Source organism: Acomys minous (assembly GCF_964271855.1).
Source record: "Acomys minous genome assembly, chromosome: 14".
Lineage (NCBI taxonomy): Eukaryota > Metazoa > Chordata > Mammalia > Rodentia > Muridae > Acomys > Acomys minous.
Window position 1 is genome coordinate 106,207,498 of NC_140496.1, and position 17,579 is coordinate 106,225,076.

At 47.0% G+C, this 17,579-nt stretch overlaps 2 protein-coding genes across 5 annotated transcripts in view; one reads left to right on the forward strand and one right to left on the reverse strand.

Moving 5' to 3' along the window:
• Positions 1–1,353, forward strand: part of ZZZ3 (zinc finger ZZ-type containing 3) — a 64,041-nt gene extending 62,688 nt beyond the window's left edge. For all 4 annotated transcript variants that reach the window (XM_084757299.1, XM_084757297.1, XM_084757300.1 and 1 more), the window contains one exon: positions 118–1,353. In XM_084757299.1, coding sequence (XP_084613425.1) covers positions 118–262 — 145 coding nt within the window. In that variant the 3' untranslated portion in view covers positions 263–1,353. The remainder of the gene's footprint in view (positions 1–117) is intronic.
• The window catches only part of AK5 (adenylate kinase 5), a 200,115-nt gene continuing 183,125 nt past the window's right edge, over positions 590–17,579 (reverse strand). Inside the window, exons 13-14 of the mRNA XM_084757305.1 lie at positions 14,183–14,374; positions 590–5,883 (exon numbers count right to left, since the gene is read on the reverse strand). Coding sequence (XP_084613431.1) covers positions 5,815–5,883; positions 14,183–14,374 — 261 coding nt within the window. The 3' untranslated portion in view covers positions 590–5,814. The remainder of the gene's footprint in view (positions 5,884–14,182; positions 14,375–17,579) is intronic.

Genomic DNA, 17,579 nt, shown 5'->3' on the forward strand with positions numbered 1-17,579 from the left:
TTTCTATTAAAGCTTTCTGAGGCATTAATTTAACTGAGAAGATTTTTGTGATGGTTAAATCAAAATGCATCTGGAGTCAAGGACTGATGAGGCTGTCTGTGTGTTTTCTATTTGCAGCCCACATGAAACAGATATTCACAAGGAAGATCACCAGTTAGAACCTGTGTATAAGTCAGAGACATTCTTAGACAGAGACTACTGTGTGTCCCAGGGCACCAGTTATAGTTACCTTGACCCCAACTACTTCCCGGCTAACAGATGACATGGAAGAGCGCGTCGGCACTAGTCCTCGTCAACATGCAGCAGTGGCATCGGTGTTGATGGTGTGCACAGTCTGGACACTCACGGCCTGAGAGCTCCCCGAGTGTTCTCGTAAGTGCAGCTCTGCACCGTGTGGCTGCACAGCAGCAGCTGAACATTCCTGGTGAGCTGAGAGTTTCCCTGGTGAAATTGTCACCACCACGTTTAAAGCCTTGTAGGTGGTGATCTTAAGTGAGTGAGATGGAAATGAAAGCCCGCATTAATGCCAGAGTAAATTCCAAAGGTTTTAAAGACGTCGGTCATAAATATGATAAGGAAAGACAAAGTATTTATATTAAACCAGTTTAGTAGCTTTCAGTTTTGTGGAGATAGTTATCAGCACAGAAACAGACTTACAGACAAAGTTTTAACCAATGATGGTGTTTGCTTCTAGGATGTGTACTGTAAAAGAACTCACTGTCCGGTGGTCACTGATGGCCTTTAGTAGACTGGAGCTGCTTAACGGTTTGATACCTAACTTTGAATCACGATGAACTGTCCTTACCAAGAGCAAAGCGCGAGGTAGCTGTGACTTTGCTTCCATAGCCAGCTCATGGGGTGTGAATGTCATAAAGTTGTCATGCAGATATATTTTTAAACGTCATGTTATATAAGATGATCATGTGATGTGTACAGACTATGGTGAAAAGTGCCAGTGGTAGTAACTGTGTAAAGTCTCTGATTCACAACATTAATCCCTTTAAAATACACAGCCTTCTGCCTCTGTATTTGGAGTTGTCAGTACAGCTCATCAAAGAAAACTGCCTAATATAAAAATCATATATATGGTGATAATTTCCCCCTCTTTTGTAGTCTGCACAAGATCCATAAAAGATTGTATTTTTATTACTATTTAACGAGTGATTAAATGTAGTCTGCACAGTGAGCAAGAGTTCACGAGCATTCTTTTATACTGCTGGATTTTGTTGTGCATCACTTAAAACCTTTTGTATGTTTCTTATCTGTGTATACAGTATGTTCTTGAATAATGTTCATTTGTCAGGAGAACTGTGAGAAATAAACTATGTGGATATGTTTGTTTATATTATAGAATGCTTGTTGTGGCTTCCTTTGGGTCAAATTTTGATTTTTTTTCAAGTGTTAAAGTAGGATTTATTATTTAAGTCTGTTTCTCTTCTGTATCTGCTTCCTGTTCTTCATAAGGGTGCCGATTTCTTGTGGAAGGGAGCGTGAGCTTGAGACCTGCTAGAGGGTTAGCGTGTTGAGGCACTGCATAGGACGGGTGCCGACTGATATCCACATGTGCAGCCTAAATATATGTTTTATTCTAGTAGTTTTTCCTTAATAAAATTAAATTCCTGTGTATTCAAGCAGGTGAGTTCCAAAAATTATCAACAAAGAAAAGATAGTATATTCTATGGTAGATTGAGTATTAATACGAGTCTGGTTTTTAACATTGTTTTTAAGTTCAGGGAACATTATTTACTAATTCTCTTCAGTACTCAGCAAGGTATTAAAATCTACCCTGAATTTTTTAATTAAGAAAAATATAAAATTTTAAATATGAAAAAGAAAAGTTTAAATAATATATTGATTATGTATCGCTGGTCATATTGATACAGTCTATTGTACCCAGAAAGAAAAGTTGACAGGCTTTTATCTCTGGGTTACTGGTGAAGGAGAGGCAGTTAAACTAGGTGTCTTATACTAAATGTTGAGTGCGCATGCCAGAGGGCTCCTCCCACTGCCGTATGCAGGACAGTTTGCACCTGTCTGTATAGAGGCAGTACTAGGTAGTTCTGGAGTGCAGTCAGATCCATCCAAACATCCCATAAAGGCTGAAGTACACTCTGGAAGGGCATGGGCTGTGATGTCAGCAGAGCAGACAGACACACTTGAACACATTTTTAAAGGCAAAGATTTTAAGACTGATGTGGAAATGTGGGTTTTCCCTGTTTGAGCAGAAGACATGTGTATTTTGGGGTTTTCAGCTTTGAACACATGATCCCCATGGCTTATTGGGAATGTTGTTTTCTTGTTTTTTTGTTTTTAGGGTTGCGGAAGTGGGCAGGGTTGTCCTTTGCAAATAGGCCTTCCATCTGTCTATTGGAATCCTGGTTGCTGACAGCTGAGCTCAAGAAGCAGTGTTGTCAAGTCTCTTAAGTCAGACTTACTTCGTGCCTGTGATGCTCCAGTTGTTTGCTACTATTTGAAGGAACATTTAGTCACATTAAAAGCAATTGTTTTGAGGCTAGGGAGAGGACGTCTCCTTTCATGTGATCACCACTAGCAAATCCTGATACAGCACCTTTTGTGCACAGCAAGTATGTGGCGGCTCCTTGGATTCTCAGGCCAGTGAAGCAGGTTCATGTATTACCCTGTTTTCATGAGAAAGAAATTAATGACTTACCCAGGGGCATTTTGTTAGTGAAGTGATGAGACTTGTCTTTAACCAAGGTCGAGGCCTTTGTCGCGCTTGGTTTCCCAAGGAATGACACTCCTCGCTGCCAGTGGTCAGTGTGGTTTTCATGCCTTTTTTTCTCATGCATTGCTAGAGTAAAAATCTGGGCCCATGTCCACATTTTTGTAACACAAGAGAGGAGCCTGTGTGTGGCTGGGGAAACTGCCAGGCAGCCCACCGTTGTGACTCATGGGAGCACATGTGCATCTCCGTTGCCTTTCACCGGTCCCCATGGCATCCCTCGACTCTTCCTCTTTGCTTACAGTAAATCACAGAACACTGTTTCCTGAGGTGTTGGGAGAGTGTTTAAAGGCTAACAGACAATGACACTGTGCTGTAATAGATAAGTCTTGTTTGTATGATTTCCCTGAAGCAGCATGTGAGATGTGCTGTGCAGGCTTTCCACCTGTGGATAGCTAGGTCTAAACACTAGTCTGCGTGCATGGGAGAAAACCGGGCATTCCCTGGGCATTGCTCTTTTTAGACCTGTAGGATTTTAGTCTTCAGTGGAAAGGTTACTACTATTCATATGATCCCAGAGAAAGAAAACCCATGCCCACAGTTTATGTGCTGTTAAATGGATTGATTTCTGAGAGTTGTGTCACGTTAAGCTTCATGTGCACAGTGTATGTCTGTGTCTCTAGGCTCTGACTTTTTAACACACTCTACAAATATTTCTTGGTTCTGTGACCCAGTGTTTGGTAAGTTATACCTTTTCTTTAGAGGGGAGTGGGGCCCAGGATATGAGTTGCCAGTGACTCTTGGACACAGGAGGCCCCTTGACCTGCCCTGGAGGACAGCCTTTGCATCCAACTTTACCTTTAGGATGTAGTCAGTCAGTCAGACCATCTGTCGTGGGTGTTACTAATTTGTAGCATTGTAATTGTATGTGTGGGAAACATGGAGGCACCAAGAATTAAAACATGTAAGTTCTCAGTAGTGGCAGATGTGTGGGAACTCCTGCAGTAGAAAACCCGGGTTTCTGTAAGCTTATAAACTAACACAGAAGACAGTGATGTGCAAATAAACCTAAAAATCCCCTAGTTAAGTAAAACAATACAGATGGAATGAGCTGAGCAACCCTCAGTGGCAGGGGTGATTAGCTTGGACTATGAGAAGTAGCTCTGTGGATCAGCTGGCGGGAGGAGGATGCCAGTGGCGAAGGCCTGGAGCCAGGGAAGAGCTTGGAAGACAGCCAGATGGCCGAGAGGAAGGGTCCAGTTGATGGCGTCACGGCGGGCACACGAGCAGTTCAGGTACAGCTTTGAAAATGGGTCATAGCCAGGGAGTGTACATTTGGGTTCTGAGGCTGTCCACACAGAGCTTTCTGCTAGGCAGAAACTGCTAAGGTCCATTCATTTTTATGATCCCCTGACTTTGGGATGTCACTTGGAGCTGCTGACATGAGCAATGTGCGCAAAACGAATTTCCATTCCCAGCTCCTGGTTTCTGTTGAAGCTTTCCAAAGTAGCTGCCCACTAGCTTTGGAACTCCAGGCTGGCTTCGCTGCATGTCTGCTGCCCCATGTTCTCATCCAGAGCTGTGGGTGCAGTGGCAACTTAGTCCCTACAGAGTCACTTGTTTTAAGGTTTCATCCTGTAGCAGCCCTCTCAGCTTTGCTCAGATACTCACGCTCCCCTGTCAAGTGTGACAGCTTGAGGTAGTGTAAGCATTTGACAGCTGTGTGTGTTTGGGAACACGACGCGCCCTTTCTGGTAATAGAGACCTAATTGTAACCAAAGAAACTTACTTTCTTGTCTAGCACACGCTGATATTTCTGTTTAGGAACCAGTGCTAGGGAAAAGGAAATAGCAAAATGACCATGTATCACAAATACATTAACAGTTTCTCTGTAATAGCTCAGATCTGGTCTGTGGCCAAAGTTCAGATCATAAGAGTGGATCATAATCTTAACTATTGCTGTGTTTGCTTCTGTTTGGAATGAGAGCTTTTAACTGCTTTCCAGAATGATGTGAGTTACAAATAAATAGAGAAAGAGTTATCCTGGCGTCCATGTATTTCATTTGTACATAGCTGTTTTGTGGGGGAAATTATTTTAAAAGTACAGTTCTGTCCTGGAAACATAATCTGTATTTACTCACTCACTGAGGAAAAGAATCATGCACACTGAACTGTGGGTCAAATGGTGATTGAGCACAAGATGCAGGCATTTCAGCAGACACTTCAACTCTGCACACAGTGCCCACGCTTCACTGGTGTGATGGCAGCACTGACTCATGGAGTGGCCCGGGACACGGACACGGTGCAGGAGCTGCTGGGAGCCATGCACTCATGTGCCCTCCCCAGCGTCAGTTGTGATGTTGTGCCTTTCTTTTTACTTGGCACTATGTCAGGGAGTAATCATCTCAGATGAAAACTGCAAGATGGTTCTGCCCAGTGTGTGAAGTAACAAATCGTCTCTCATACTTTTAAATTACTTCTGGTCTCTGCTACATTTACATATTTGCTACAATTTACATAATTGCTGAGCCACTCTGCCACGTGGAGAGCTGCTTGTACAGATAGTTAGCCTTGGGACAGTGTCAGATTTTGCAACATTGGTCAAGGGTAATGCTGGCTTTATGCCTTGTAAGTGCTCCACAGGGCATTTAAAAGTCCTCCCAGGGCTCTGGGCCCTCTCGTGGGTGGAAACTGGAGAAGCAGAGCTGGTACCTGATGAGGTGTCCAAGCTTGTCCCCATGCTAATGACCCATATCCAGGAGGAACAAGTAAACTGGTGAGGAGAAGAAGCTGGGATGGAAAACTCGGGATAAGTTCTCCCTGTGTGGTGGATCAGACTTCAGCTAGCCCTGGGCCCAGACAGATCTCACACTGCGTTTCCCGCCCTGACTTTGCGCTGAGGTGTGGCCTGGGGACAGAAAAACAAGTGTACCAGCATGGAGATGGTTGTCTGGAGGAGGAAAAGGGGGACAGTCCCAAGTCTGCCATGCATGACTTCCAGATTAACCCTCACATGCGTGCACTGCACAGGAAACAGCCAGCAGGATGGGTGGGCATGGGCACAAAGGGAGACATGAAGGGGTGAAGTCCATGGTTCTCTGTGTCCACTTAACAGCTGTGCATCTTCTCCTTCAGAAAACAGACTCGATAGCTGTGCAGAGCTGAAGAAAAACTTGATCTGGTGTCCCCTCTGCGTTTACCTGTATTTGAAAGGAAAGGAGAGTTATTAACCTTCTGGCTTTCTTTTAGATACGATCTTTTTTTTTTTTTTAAAGTAATGAAACAAGATTACCTGCTTTTGCTCAGCAAATTTAAAACATAGTGTTCATCCCCTGGACCCACAGAGACCAGAGTAAGAAATGATTGCTTAAAAAGTGGATGCCTGGGGCTGGAGAGGTGGCTCAGTGGTTAAGAGCACTATCTGCTCTTCCGCTTGTCCAGAGTTCAATTCCCAGCAACCACATGGTGGCTCACAACCATCTATAATGTGATCTGATGCCACATGCAAGCAGAACGCTGTATACATATAAATCTTTAATAAACAAAACAACAAAACGAGTGCCTGTGTGGTTGGTGTTACAGGCCTTTAGTCATAGCACTCAGGAGGCAGAGGAGGGCGGATCTCTGAGTTTGACCCCAGCCTGGACAAATAGAATTAGCTCTAAGCCAGCCAATGCTGCACAATAGGATCCTGTCTCCAAAGTAAATAAAAAGCCCTAGATTATAATGAGAGCATTGCTACCCATTTATTAAAATGGTCCAAACCCCAAGGCTGATGTCACCAAATGCTGACTAGGCAGTCGTGGTTGCTGACAGAAGAGAAAAACTGGTACGGTCACTTGGAAGGCACTGCAGCTCCTTCAGATACCGCTCCAGCAGCTTTAGACCTGCACGTGCACGTTTATGACCGCTTTCTTCATGATTGACAAAGAGAACGCTTCCAAGTTAAGTAGGTAAGTGATCTGGGTCACTCAGCATTGAAATGACATGAGCTGTAATAAAGATGAAGAGACTTAAATGTGTATTAAGCCAGTCTGGAAGGTGCACACTGCATATACAGTTCAGCCATGACGAGAGGAGCACTGACGGGGTTAAGTGGGAGGAATCTGCGTGTAGTTGCTGGAACACAGTGTACAACACTAAGGCACTGATGTCAACTGCTGCCTTTGTGTGATAAGTAGAGGTGCATCTGTTGACAAATGGACATTGATAGTTGAGGTGGTTGTATTTGGGGGGTGGGGTGTCTGGGAGCTCTTCCATTTTCCTGTGAACCTAAAAGTGCCTCTAAAGCCTTTAAACAGCAAAGGGAGGGCTGTGCTCAAAGTATTGTAGAAATAACAGACACTTGGGCGTTACCCTGACAGTTCTGAATGCACTGGAACACTTAGGTCAGGGTGAGAGTAACCTGGCTAAGAGGGGCAGGAGCAGGGGTGCAGGGAAGAAAGCAAACCTAGGCTCGAGATGTGCAGATGTGCTAGGGGCAGAGTCAGTAAAGACAGAGGATGCACCAAGTAGAGAAAGCCAGCAACAGATGGCAGTGGTTTCCCTGGACAGACAGACAGCCACTGGGGATTTCTCCACAGCCCCTGTTGAGAAAGCCGAGGCCTGACTGCCATAAGTACTGCGGGCTGGTGCATGGCCTAGACATGGCCCTGCTTACTGCAGGAGAGTTGATGTGGGGGCATCAGGGGAACTGAGCTCCTGTCCAGCTGCCATCCCTGACGAGCCTGCGTGTTGGTCAGTGAGCAGGCAGCTAACTGGAGCGGGAGCCACCACTCATATCTGGTGAGTGGGCTGTGGCCCTCTAAGAAAGGGAAGGTTTCCAAAGACGGCTTGTGGCCAAATTCGGGGAGGATTGTGGCTAGAGAGCAGTGCAACCTGATGTCTGCCATGTGGATAGAGGTTCGTCAAATGCTAAAGGGTGGAAAAGTAACGAGAAGGAAGAGGCCTGGTGATCACGGGTCCCTGCAGGTGCCGGGTGCCTAACACAAGTGATACTAACTTCCTGATGCTTGAATAAGCCACGTTGTCTGCATCCAGCCTTTGACGGGCTCCCGAGCCGGTTCCATAACTTGAATATGTGGACAGTACTGCAAACATGGGTGTGCAGGGGACAATTTTCTTGAGGGCTATTTGGGGAAACTTGCAGAAACACTTCATGGTTTTGTTCTTTGTTTTTTGTTTTTTCAACTTCTGTTAGCTACCTACATTAGTTTCAATTTTGCAAGCAGAAATCCAGTTTTTACATATTTAAAGTCCCAAGAACTATAACAATATGTTTATGAACTTTTGTTTTCTTCCTCCTTTTTGAGACAGTCTCAAGTATGGCAGGCTGGCCTCGTGTGACAGGGTAACGTGGACTTGGCCTGCCTCCACCCGCCAAGTGCTGGAATAAGAGATCCACTATAGGTTTATACAGTACTGGGGTTTATACTGCATATTCATGATCAGAAACAAAGCTAGATTATATTGATCCGTACATAGGTGATTAAACCATGAAGATCATCTAAGATGTGACTCGTAAGAGTCAGGGGTTGTGGTTGGTTCTCATGGAGAAGAATAGTGTCTAAGGCGAGCGGGCACAGTGGTGGGTCTTCTGCGTCTGCTCCTTGGCCTGTTGGGTGGGTATGTGAGGGTTCATCTTACTGTGCGAAGTGTACACGTCTCAGAAGTCCCTCGAACGGACCATACTTCTCTCTCCCGGAGCCTCCCTTGAAGTACCCTGTACTCAGCGCTCATCCTCTGAGCCAGAGGCTCTGCCTGGGGACCAGGGCTTGCCTCTCCTGTGTTTAGGTCCCTCAGCAGCTGGCTTCCTCCTTGTCTCCTTTTCTTTATCCTCATGGGAAACGCAGGATTTGCTGAGTGCTGGCATATTCCATGCTGAGATCCCACACTGATCTTACACAGAGTACAAGCATGGGGCTCACTGACACACAAGTTCAGCTGGAGTTCACACTGTTTGGAGGTGTGTGCCTGTTCTATGAAAAACGAGACATGGCAAGGTTCCCGAGGTGAAAAGATTGTACAAAGAGCTGCCAGCAGTAGAGGAGAAGCAGAGTCTGCGCTCGCAGTAGTGCCCGGTAGTCACACACCCAAGCCTGTTGTCCCCAGCGCACCTCAGGGCTTTGCCCTGCGCTCTTGGACCTGCTTCTAATGTTACATGAGCTAGAGCCAAGCAAACACAGGCATGCCTTCTGCTTTGGTGCTTTATGCTAGTCACGTCTGACTCCATTTCCTTCTTGAGACAGTCTCACCATGCCAACTTGGTATCCTGGAACTCTATGTAAACAAGACCAGCCTTGAACTCCTGTGCCTCCTGAGTGGTGGGGTTAAAAGTTTACCACTAGGCAAATTGTCTTTTTAAGGGGTGTGTGTGTGTGTGTGTGTGTGTGTGTGTGTGTGTGTGTGTGTGTGTGTGTGTTGCCCCTGTGTTGCTGCAGAAACCAAGTACTGCTGTGTACCCCTATGCCCATCTTTATTCAGAGCCAGTAAGATCGTCATGGCACCCCCCAGTATTTGACAAAAGGATGTAGGTCAATTCTGAGCACAGCATACGCAAGTAGGAATGTATAGTCAGGAAGCAGAGTGGAGGCCAGCAAGTACAGTATTACTAAGAGGTAGCAAATACTGGCAGAGGATGTTTGCTAGCTAACCACACCTAACAATTTCTGCAAAAGATGTGGTGGCCTATGCCTATAATCTAAGCACTTGGGAGGCAGAAACAAAAAGATCAGGAGTTCAAGGCCAGTTTCCCCCTGACAGGAAATTTAAGGTCAACCTTTATCCTGTCACAAATAGGACAAGCTGGGATGATGAGACTTTCCCTGGGAGATGCTGGGGGTGAGGAGTTACTCATGGTGGAGATGGGGGAGTGCTGACCCAGCAGAGTCTTTGCTAAAACTGATTTGTATAGGAAGCTCACTGAGGCTTGGAAGGTTCTAGAGCTTGCCAAACAGAACAGAAGGTCTTCACCCTTATCTAGTTATTTGGACAACTGCTCTTGAAGACAAGGTCATTTCCCAGCATTGCATTCCCAAAGTCCGGCAGAGAGACTCAAAACACAACACAACAGTTGGTTGGAAAGACGGGCCGACTGGCATGCTCTCTTCCTGTCTACAGGGACTACTGCAGGGAAGCCCGTTAATGGTGGGGTATCCTGGGCTTCGCTTGAGGATACAGGGTCTCTCAGGAAAACCACACGGAAAGCCACTGAGTGCCAGCTCGGAAGGGCAATGCTTGGGATTTTCTGATCAACTAGATTCAAGCTGGTGTGAGTGAGTGAGTTGAGTGTGTGTGTGTGTGTGTGTGTGTGTGTGTGTGTGTGTCAGGGTGGGGAGCTGGCTGCCACTGGACCTTAGAGCTTTCACAGTTTCCCTGCCCAGTTCAGGTTTCATGGAATAACGCCTTCATTTTGCATCATGACCTAAATACAGAGATTGTTTTTGTTTTTAGTTGAAGAAAACTGTTCCCCAAACACTCATGCTGTGCCCTCTCGGAATTTCTCCTCGGTTCTTCTTAATACTTCCTCTGTCCCAAAGATGTCCCTGTTCATCTCAGTCACCATAGAGGATTTTAATAGAAAAATAAGTGCCTCTTGCAGTTCTGGTTATAGCTGCAAAGGAATGAGACAGAACCAGTTTCCATGCACAGAGCTAAGTTTTGTTGTGAGACAAAGAGTCATATAGCCTAGGTTAGCCTTGAGCTTGCTATGCAGCCCTGGCTGGCCTTGAACTCCACCTCCTGAGTGCTGGCCTTGAACTACACCTCCTGAGTGCTGGCCTTGAACTCCACCTCCTGAGTGCTGGCCTTGAACTACACCTCCTGAGTGCTGGCTACAGGCATGAATCACCAAGCCCAGCATTCTAGTCCAATTCTAAGATCCATTTTTGGTGCTTCCAGGCTTAGTACTCTTAAAGCAGTGAGCTAAGAAGATGCTGGAGCAGAAAATAGTTCCCGGGATTAGCCAAGTGAGAGCAAGGCTCCTGTAAGCAGATGTAAGGGTGAGCTGGCCTGCACCGCAGTGAGCACAGTCCGGTTACTGCAGCAGCCTTCTCAGTCCAAAGGAATTTCATGATGTACTTCACCCTCAAAGACTCCACTCCTGAAGCTGCAGTTAACCACGCTATCTTTGTGTGTTCACTAGAAAACTAGGTGAGAGAGTTTGCTTCTGACAAAGATTTGCCTTCGTGTGTCTGAAACTTGAGCAGATCCCTGCAGTGAGGGAATGTCCTCATCAGTACTGAGAACGTTAGACTTGCTGTCATTTGTTCTTAATCAAACAGCCATAAACGAGCCCACAGGAACCGGCACTGGGAAGCGAGGCAGGGGGCCCGCCTGGTGGCTGCTCATCTTCTTTCTTGTCTGTGGATGTGCGATCGTGAAGCTGGTGGTTTCCTGAGCTGCATCTTTGGTGATGTGGCCTTCTGGAACCAACCCAACTGTTGGAGTGGACTAACGTTAGTGTCTGCACCACCGCCTTCTGTGCTGTGTGCTTCGGCAGGTAGCCATGGGTGACGACACCCACCGCTCTGCCCAGGCTGTATTCTGCCCAGTCAGTGCTCTACAGTGTTCACCCTGCGTGGGTGGTAGGACTCAGAAATGGGTCTCTATATTTTAAGGAGCAAGCATGTATTCCTTTAAATCTTGTGGGGGATGCTTTTCCTCCCTCTGAGAATCACAGACTAACGGACCTGCAAGAATTCTAGCTGCCACTGTCAGCCCACTTTATATCAGGAAGAGCCCTAAGCAAGATGATTCACCAAGGCTCCCAAGACTGGCCTGGGACTTTCCAACACCCAGAGCAGAGTTCCAGCAAGATCTGGTCGGTGTTGGCACGTTTCACCCCCCAAGGGCTCCGTTCCCAGCTACTGTTGTAGTAGTCAGTTCACCCACAGTGGACAAACTCCGACTCCCTGGGCTAGTTCACCTATATCTTCAGGGCTCTGCCCTGAGGCCTGTACATCTCAAGGAGAAGAGGGTGAGCATTGCTGGCAGCTGCCTGCAGGACGGGACAGGAGCGGGAACCTGCTGTGTGGTTCCCTCCTCTGCTTTCTGAGCAGGGAGGTAAAAGCCATGCACTGTTTCTGGGTCACCCATACATCTAGGCTTGGAGCACGTTGTATATACGGCAGACCTGGTGAGGCAGTGGGACCAAGCAGCATCTCCCCTCTGTTCTTTGAAAATGGTATCCATTTTCAATACTGACAAAATAGATCATAAATGTCCCTTCCCTGTGGATCCAGCTGCCAGCTTCCCCAGTAAAGGGGAAGCCTGAGAGGTGAGCCAGAGAGGCCTGGGGACTTGATTTCTTGGGGAGTGACAAAGTGTTGTAAGAACTGCAGACGTCAGATTTCTCTGAGACTCCATCAGTTTAGGGTCAACGAGCCATTGACCCGTGAGTCTATAGGCTTAGGTTCAGATAATTCAAGAGAGAGAGGGTTTTTTCCTGATTCTGACATGGGATAAACTCTGGCTTACCCAGTCTCAGGATGGAAATAGAAGCTCCCTTCTACCTGGAGGTTCCCTCGGCTGCTCCAGGCAGCACAGGCTGGACAACTTCCAGGATGATTTAACATTACAGAGGTTCTTGCTGCCCTGAGTTTATTTTTATTTTTAGGTGTATGGTTGCATTGCCTGGCTGTGTATCTGTGCACCGTACGCATGCAGTACCCATGGAGGACAGAAGAGGGCGTCAGATCACCATGTGAGTGCTAGAAACTGGACCCACGGCCTCTGGAAGAGCAGCCTGTGCTCTTAAGTAGGTACTAGCCTCTGGCCTCAGCATGCACATGGTGGCCTTTTTTATCTTATTCAGGGGGTGGGTGCGTGCATGCCAGTGTGCAGAGCACAGAGGGACAACTCACGGGAGTTGTCTGTGTTCCTGGTGTGTTCCTTATACTGAGTGGGTCTTGGGCCTTGAGCTCAGGTGCCTTTACCCACTCAGCCATCTTGCCAGCCTGTTTTGTTTTTAAGGTATACATCTTTGTGGGATTTTTTGTTTTGTTTTGTTTATAAATGGCAAAAAGTGATCACAGGAAACACTCCAGAAAAAGTTCAACATCCTGGGATTATATCAAGAGACACCTGTTAGAAGTCTCTTAGCAAGGCTTGGGATTCTGAAAAAGGGGACATGGACATGTTTAGGAGGCTGGGAATTCACTCTCCATAGTTTAACCCAAGGAATGAATACTGTAGCCTTAGAGATCAGTTTCTTATGGCTGACTGGTGCCTGCCGTCCTGGGGACAGCAGGAAATAGTCTGTACCCATGTACCTCTTCCTCCTGTTTCCTCAGCTTTGGCCCTAGTAACTTCCCAGGCTCCCAGCAGCTTCCCTTCACCTTACCTTCTGGGGTACTCTCTCCAGCAGACAACGGGGTGAATTCCAGGCTACCTCGGCCTGGACTTGTTGGCTCCATTTTGATGTGTTCCTGGAAGCCTCTCCATACATTTCATTAAGCCCCCCTCCCTCTGGCATTTAGTGCCATAGACAAGTGAGTGCCCTACCTCCTGACTTCCTGCCTCCTGCTTGTTAGGTGAGCACTCTGCCACTGAACTGTACCCCAAGCTCCTCAGGCTGCTTATCTTGAGACAGAGCCTCAATACATTGCCCAGCCAGGACTTGAACATGAGATTTTCCTGCCTCAGCCTCCCCACCATCTGGGACTTCAGGTTTGTGTTTCAGGCGCTGAACTTGTCTGTCTTTTGGAAAAAGAGGTTCAAGCAAATATGGTGGCACCAGCTACAAATTAGTGTCCATGTTCTTATGGCCATTCTTTTTTTTTTTTTTTTTTTTTTTTTAAGAAGGGATCTCGGCTGGGCAGTGGTGGCACATGCCTTTAATCCGAGCATTTGGGAGGCAGAGGCAGGTGGATCTGTGTGAGTTCGAGGCCAGCCTGGTCTACAGGGCAAGTTCTGGGACAGTCAGAGCTGTTACACAGAGAAACCCAGTTTCAAAATACCAAAAACAAACAAACAAACAAACAAGACAAGATCTCACTATGTAGCCCTGATTGGCCTGGAACTTGCTATGTAGACAAGGCTGGCCTTGTATTTATAGAGATCTGCTTCTGTCTCCTGACTGCTAGGATTACAGTTGTACATCACTATGGTCACACACACACACACACACACACACACACACACACACACACACACGTTTATATATTCAACTTTGATTGAGAAAATAGCAAGAGAAGAAAGCAATTCGTAATTTGGCCTCAATACTGGAACTGCCTTTAGCTTCCCAGATCTCATAGGAAAGCTTGCCTCAGCTGGGTAGTGGTGGTGCATGCTTTTAATCCCAGCACTTGGGAGGCAGAGTCAGGCAGATTGCTGTGAGTTTGAGGCCAGCCTGGTCTACAAAGCAAGTCCAGGATAGTCAAGGCTACACAGAGAAACCCTGTCTTGAAAAAACCTAAAAAAAAAGAAAGAAAGCTTGCCTCTACTTTTTCTCTGAGAAAGACGCGAGCAAGCAGCTCATTTCAAGGAGACGACACTCACCTTCTGTAGCTGTGTTTTTGTCTCATAGTAGGCGATGACAGGGATAGACGCTCGGTGGTAGGCCTCCAGGCGCTTGGCAATGGTCTTGGCAGTGTCCTCCCCACGCTGGCTGCTCTGGTTTCTCTGCAGAAGGCGATTGGTCATGGTGTCTGCCGAGCAGTCCATGCAGACCACCAAGTGTGGGTCTCTAATCTGGGGTAAAGGAGCATAGCAGGTCAGCATGCAGAGTTCCTGAAAAGGTCTGGGAGCCCATCTGTTCCTGGGGCTGTTGGTCCCTCTCAAGTGCCCTACACTACCCTGCGGTCGAGTTGAGACTGGACTTCGTGGTGATGCTCACCACCTGCTGCCTCACAGCTGTCTTGCTCAGCTTTCTGGTCAATGCACACAATGCGGCAATTATAAGCTACCTAGGAAGCCAGTCTGTCCTTCACTCTGAGAAGAAGGGTGTGTGTATACATGTGTGCATGTGCATGCCTGTGTGTATATATGTATGTGTGTGAGCACACATGCATGTGTGGGTGGTGTGTATGTGCACACAAGTGTGCGCATGTGTATGTATGTTGTCCCCTATGTAAAGTTGTCCCTGACCTACTGAAGCAAAGCTGATAATTTCCTCCTTCATGCCGCTGGTGTGTCTTATTCCAGCTGCAAAACACCCTGTTGTGGGTGTGGATTACGTGGAGTTGGGGGCGCACAGAGGCCAGGCACATACAGACTGGAGTCAGGCTATGAGGACAGGAGTCTGGTGTAGCCACCTTTCACTTGGACCCTGTTCATTCTTCCACTGAGACACTGAGCTCAGCCTGAGCTGCCCTGTAATTGTGGAGCAGTTGACAACAGCAGGAATGAGGCTACAGGCTCTCAGAGACGAGGTAAAGACCTCTTAAGCTTTTTCCACTCATGAGACCCTCTCTTTTGCCTGGGTAATATTTACACTACCCCAGGTGGGCAAATGTATAAAAATGGCCATACAAATTAAACATTTGCCGATAATAAACTACAAAGAAACTAACTCTTAAACATTTGGTATACATACAATTTTGCCAGAAGAAACTGCATTTTCTGCCTGGTCTTGTCTAATATTTACTCTAGGGAAAACCAGCTTCTTTCCATAATGTTCAACTCCTCTGCCATTGCCAAGTAGTGAGAGTCTCAGCTATCCCCGGGGAGAGGCCATGAGAGTGGAAATGCCAGGCTGGCTAGCCCCGAGCCATGCTCCGCAGATACGTGTCCGGATTTAGCCAGTATCCAACTACTACAATATTGTACTACAATATTGGGGACCTCACGGGAGAACCCACCAGTTGAGCCCATCCAACTGCATAACTGTAAGAGACGAAAACAAATTCTCTTTAACACTGCCTGACTGGACCACTTCCTAGAACTCCCACCTCGCATCTCTGCATCTTAAGTTCCACGAGCACATGAGGCGATCCCAGGATGGTTGAGCAGGCCAGTGTAGGCATGCTGTTTGGCATGCAGTAGCTTCCTTCCTGCTTTGGACTCCCACCTCAGCGTGCAGGGGTTACAGGCCTACTACTGGTCCTAAGTCTTAGATACGGAAGGAAATTAACAAATGTCCCAACAAATGGATGATGGTGACCATGGTGAGATCAAGCTCTCCATCTCCCCAGGAGTCTCCTAAAATGTCCTTTGTCCCTAGTATCACTGGAATGTACCAACTGTACTTCCCCATTCCTGGTCACCAGAAGCCGTCCCCTTACCCTGCACTCCACCATCATGTCATGTTCAGGGCACGGGTGAAAGAGAGCATGTCTGCCCTCTGAGGAAACTGCCTGAGGGGTTGAGAGCCGTGCTGGGGCTCATGCCACACTCAGAAGCCTGCTTCTCTAGGGAGTGCTGATCAGACGCTGAGCTGCGCTCCCTGAATGAGAGGGGGTGATCGTGTCTTTTTCACACACACACACACACACACACACACACACACACACACACACACACAATCATGTATACTAGTAGTCTCACCTGCCTGCCTCTCCTCTGACCCTCAGCTGTAAGATAGGGAAAGACTTATGAAGGCAGCCTGGGTACCCTCCAAAGGACCTGAGCCCCCCAGGCCTACAGAATAAGTGACTTCACATGCACCTATGTCTCACAGCAGAGGACACAGAAACCTTGGTTCACTCAGTTCTGCTACTTTTCATGGTCAGTGAGTGGGACCACGAGGAAAAGAGACACTACTCCATTCTGTGAGGTCCCTGGTGACAGCCTCAAACAGAGAGAACAGTAGAAGCACAGGACCTAAGGACCAGAGTGGGGAAATCCTCAAAAGACTGGCCTCTGGCTTTTCAGAGGAGTGTTTGTAAACAACCCTGTTCACCAGCAGAGGGCGAGCTTGGGAGGCAGTTGGTACTCTGGATAGCTCCCTCAGAAACAGTGTCTGCCTGGCCTGCAGGGCTCATTTCCAGGCCACTTCAGGGAACAGAAAAGAGCTCAGGGGTTTAGTCATAAACAGAGGTTATTTGTATCTAAGCTGGAGCTGGCCCTGAAACACCAACTGGATCAACATAAGATCAAGCAGAGAGGTTGCTCCAACACTCAGAGCTTGGCCGTGATGACCAGTCCACAGTTTGGGGCTCCATGGGAATGGGGTCTCAGGCATAGCACCTGACTTTGAGCCAGTGTCTGTATGTTTCCAGCATTCAGGGGGCATTCCTCACACCCCAACTATCTGAGAGACTTCCCTGCCAAGCTGGTTCCTTGAGCTCAAACCACAAGGCTTGATCTCACGCTCGTGAATCCACGAACACAGCTGGCACACAGTAATTACATCTGGAAGTGACATGAATCAATTTACATATATTTTTTCTTTAAAATCTAATAGTTTTTTGAGAATTTTAAACAACAGTTTTTGATTATATAATAACATTTTAATTAATACCTAAACATCTTTAAAGATTTCATTTTTATTTATGTGTCAGCATGTGCACGCCACAGGTAGTGTGGGTGCTCTCAGAGGCCAGAAAAGGGCGTCAGATATCCCGGAGCAGCAGTTACCAGCAGTTGTGAGATGTCTAATGTGAGTGCTGCTAGCTGAACTGTGACCTATGGAAGAATAATAACCAGCCCCTTCACTCTTGAGCGGCCTCTCCTCTTGCTTGTCCTGGACTCACTCTATAGACCAGGCTGTCCTTGAACTCATAGAGATCCACCAGCCTCTCCCTCCTGAGTGCTAGGATTAAAAGTGTGTCCCACCACACCCAGCATTTTGTTGTTGTTGTTTGTTTGTTTTCTTGGTAATATTGGAGGAAATTGTTTTTTCATGGCACTTATGTCAAACATCTTCCTATGTGGCCAGTGTTTTTGTTCTGTTTAAATTCAAGGCGGGAGCTCACTTTGGGGACTTCTTGTGTGGTTCACGCACACCTGCTTAGTT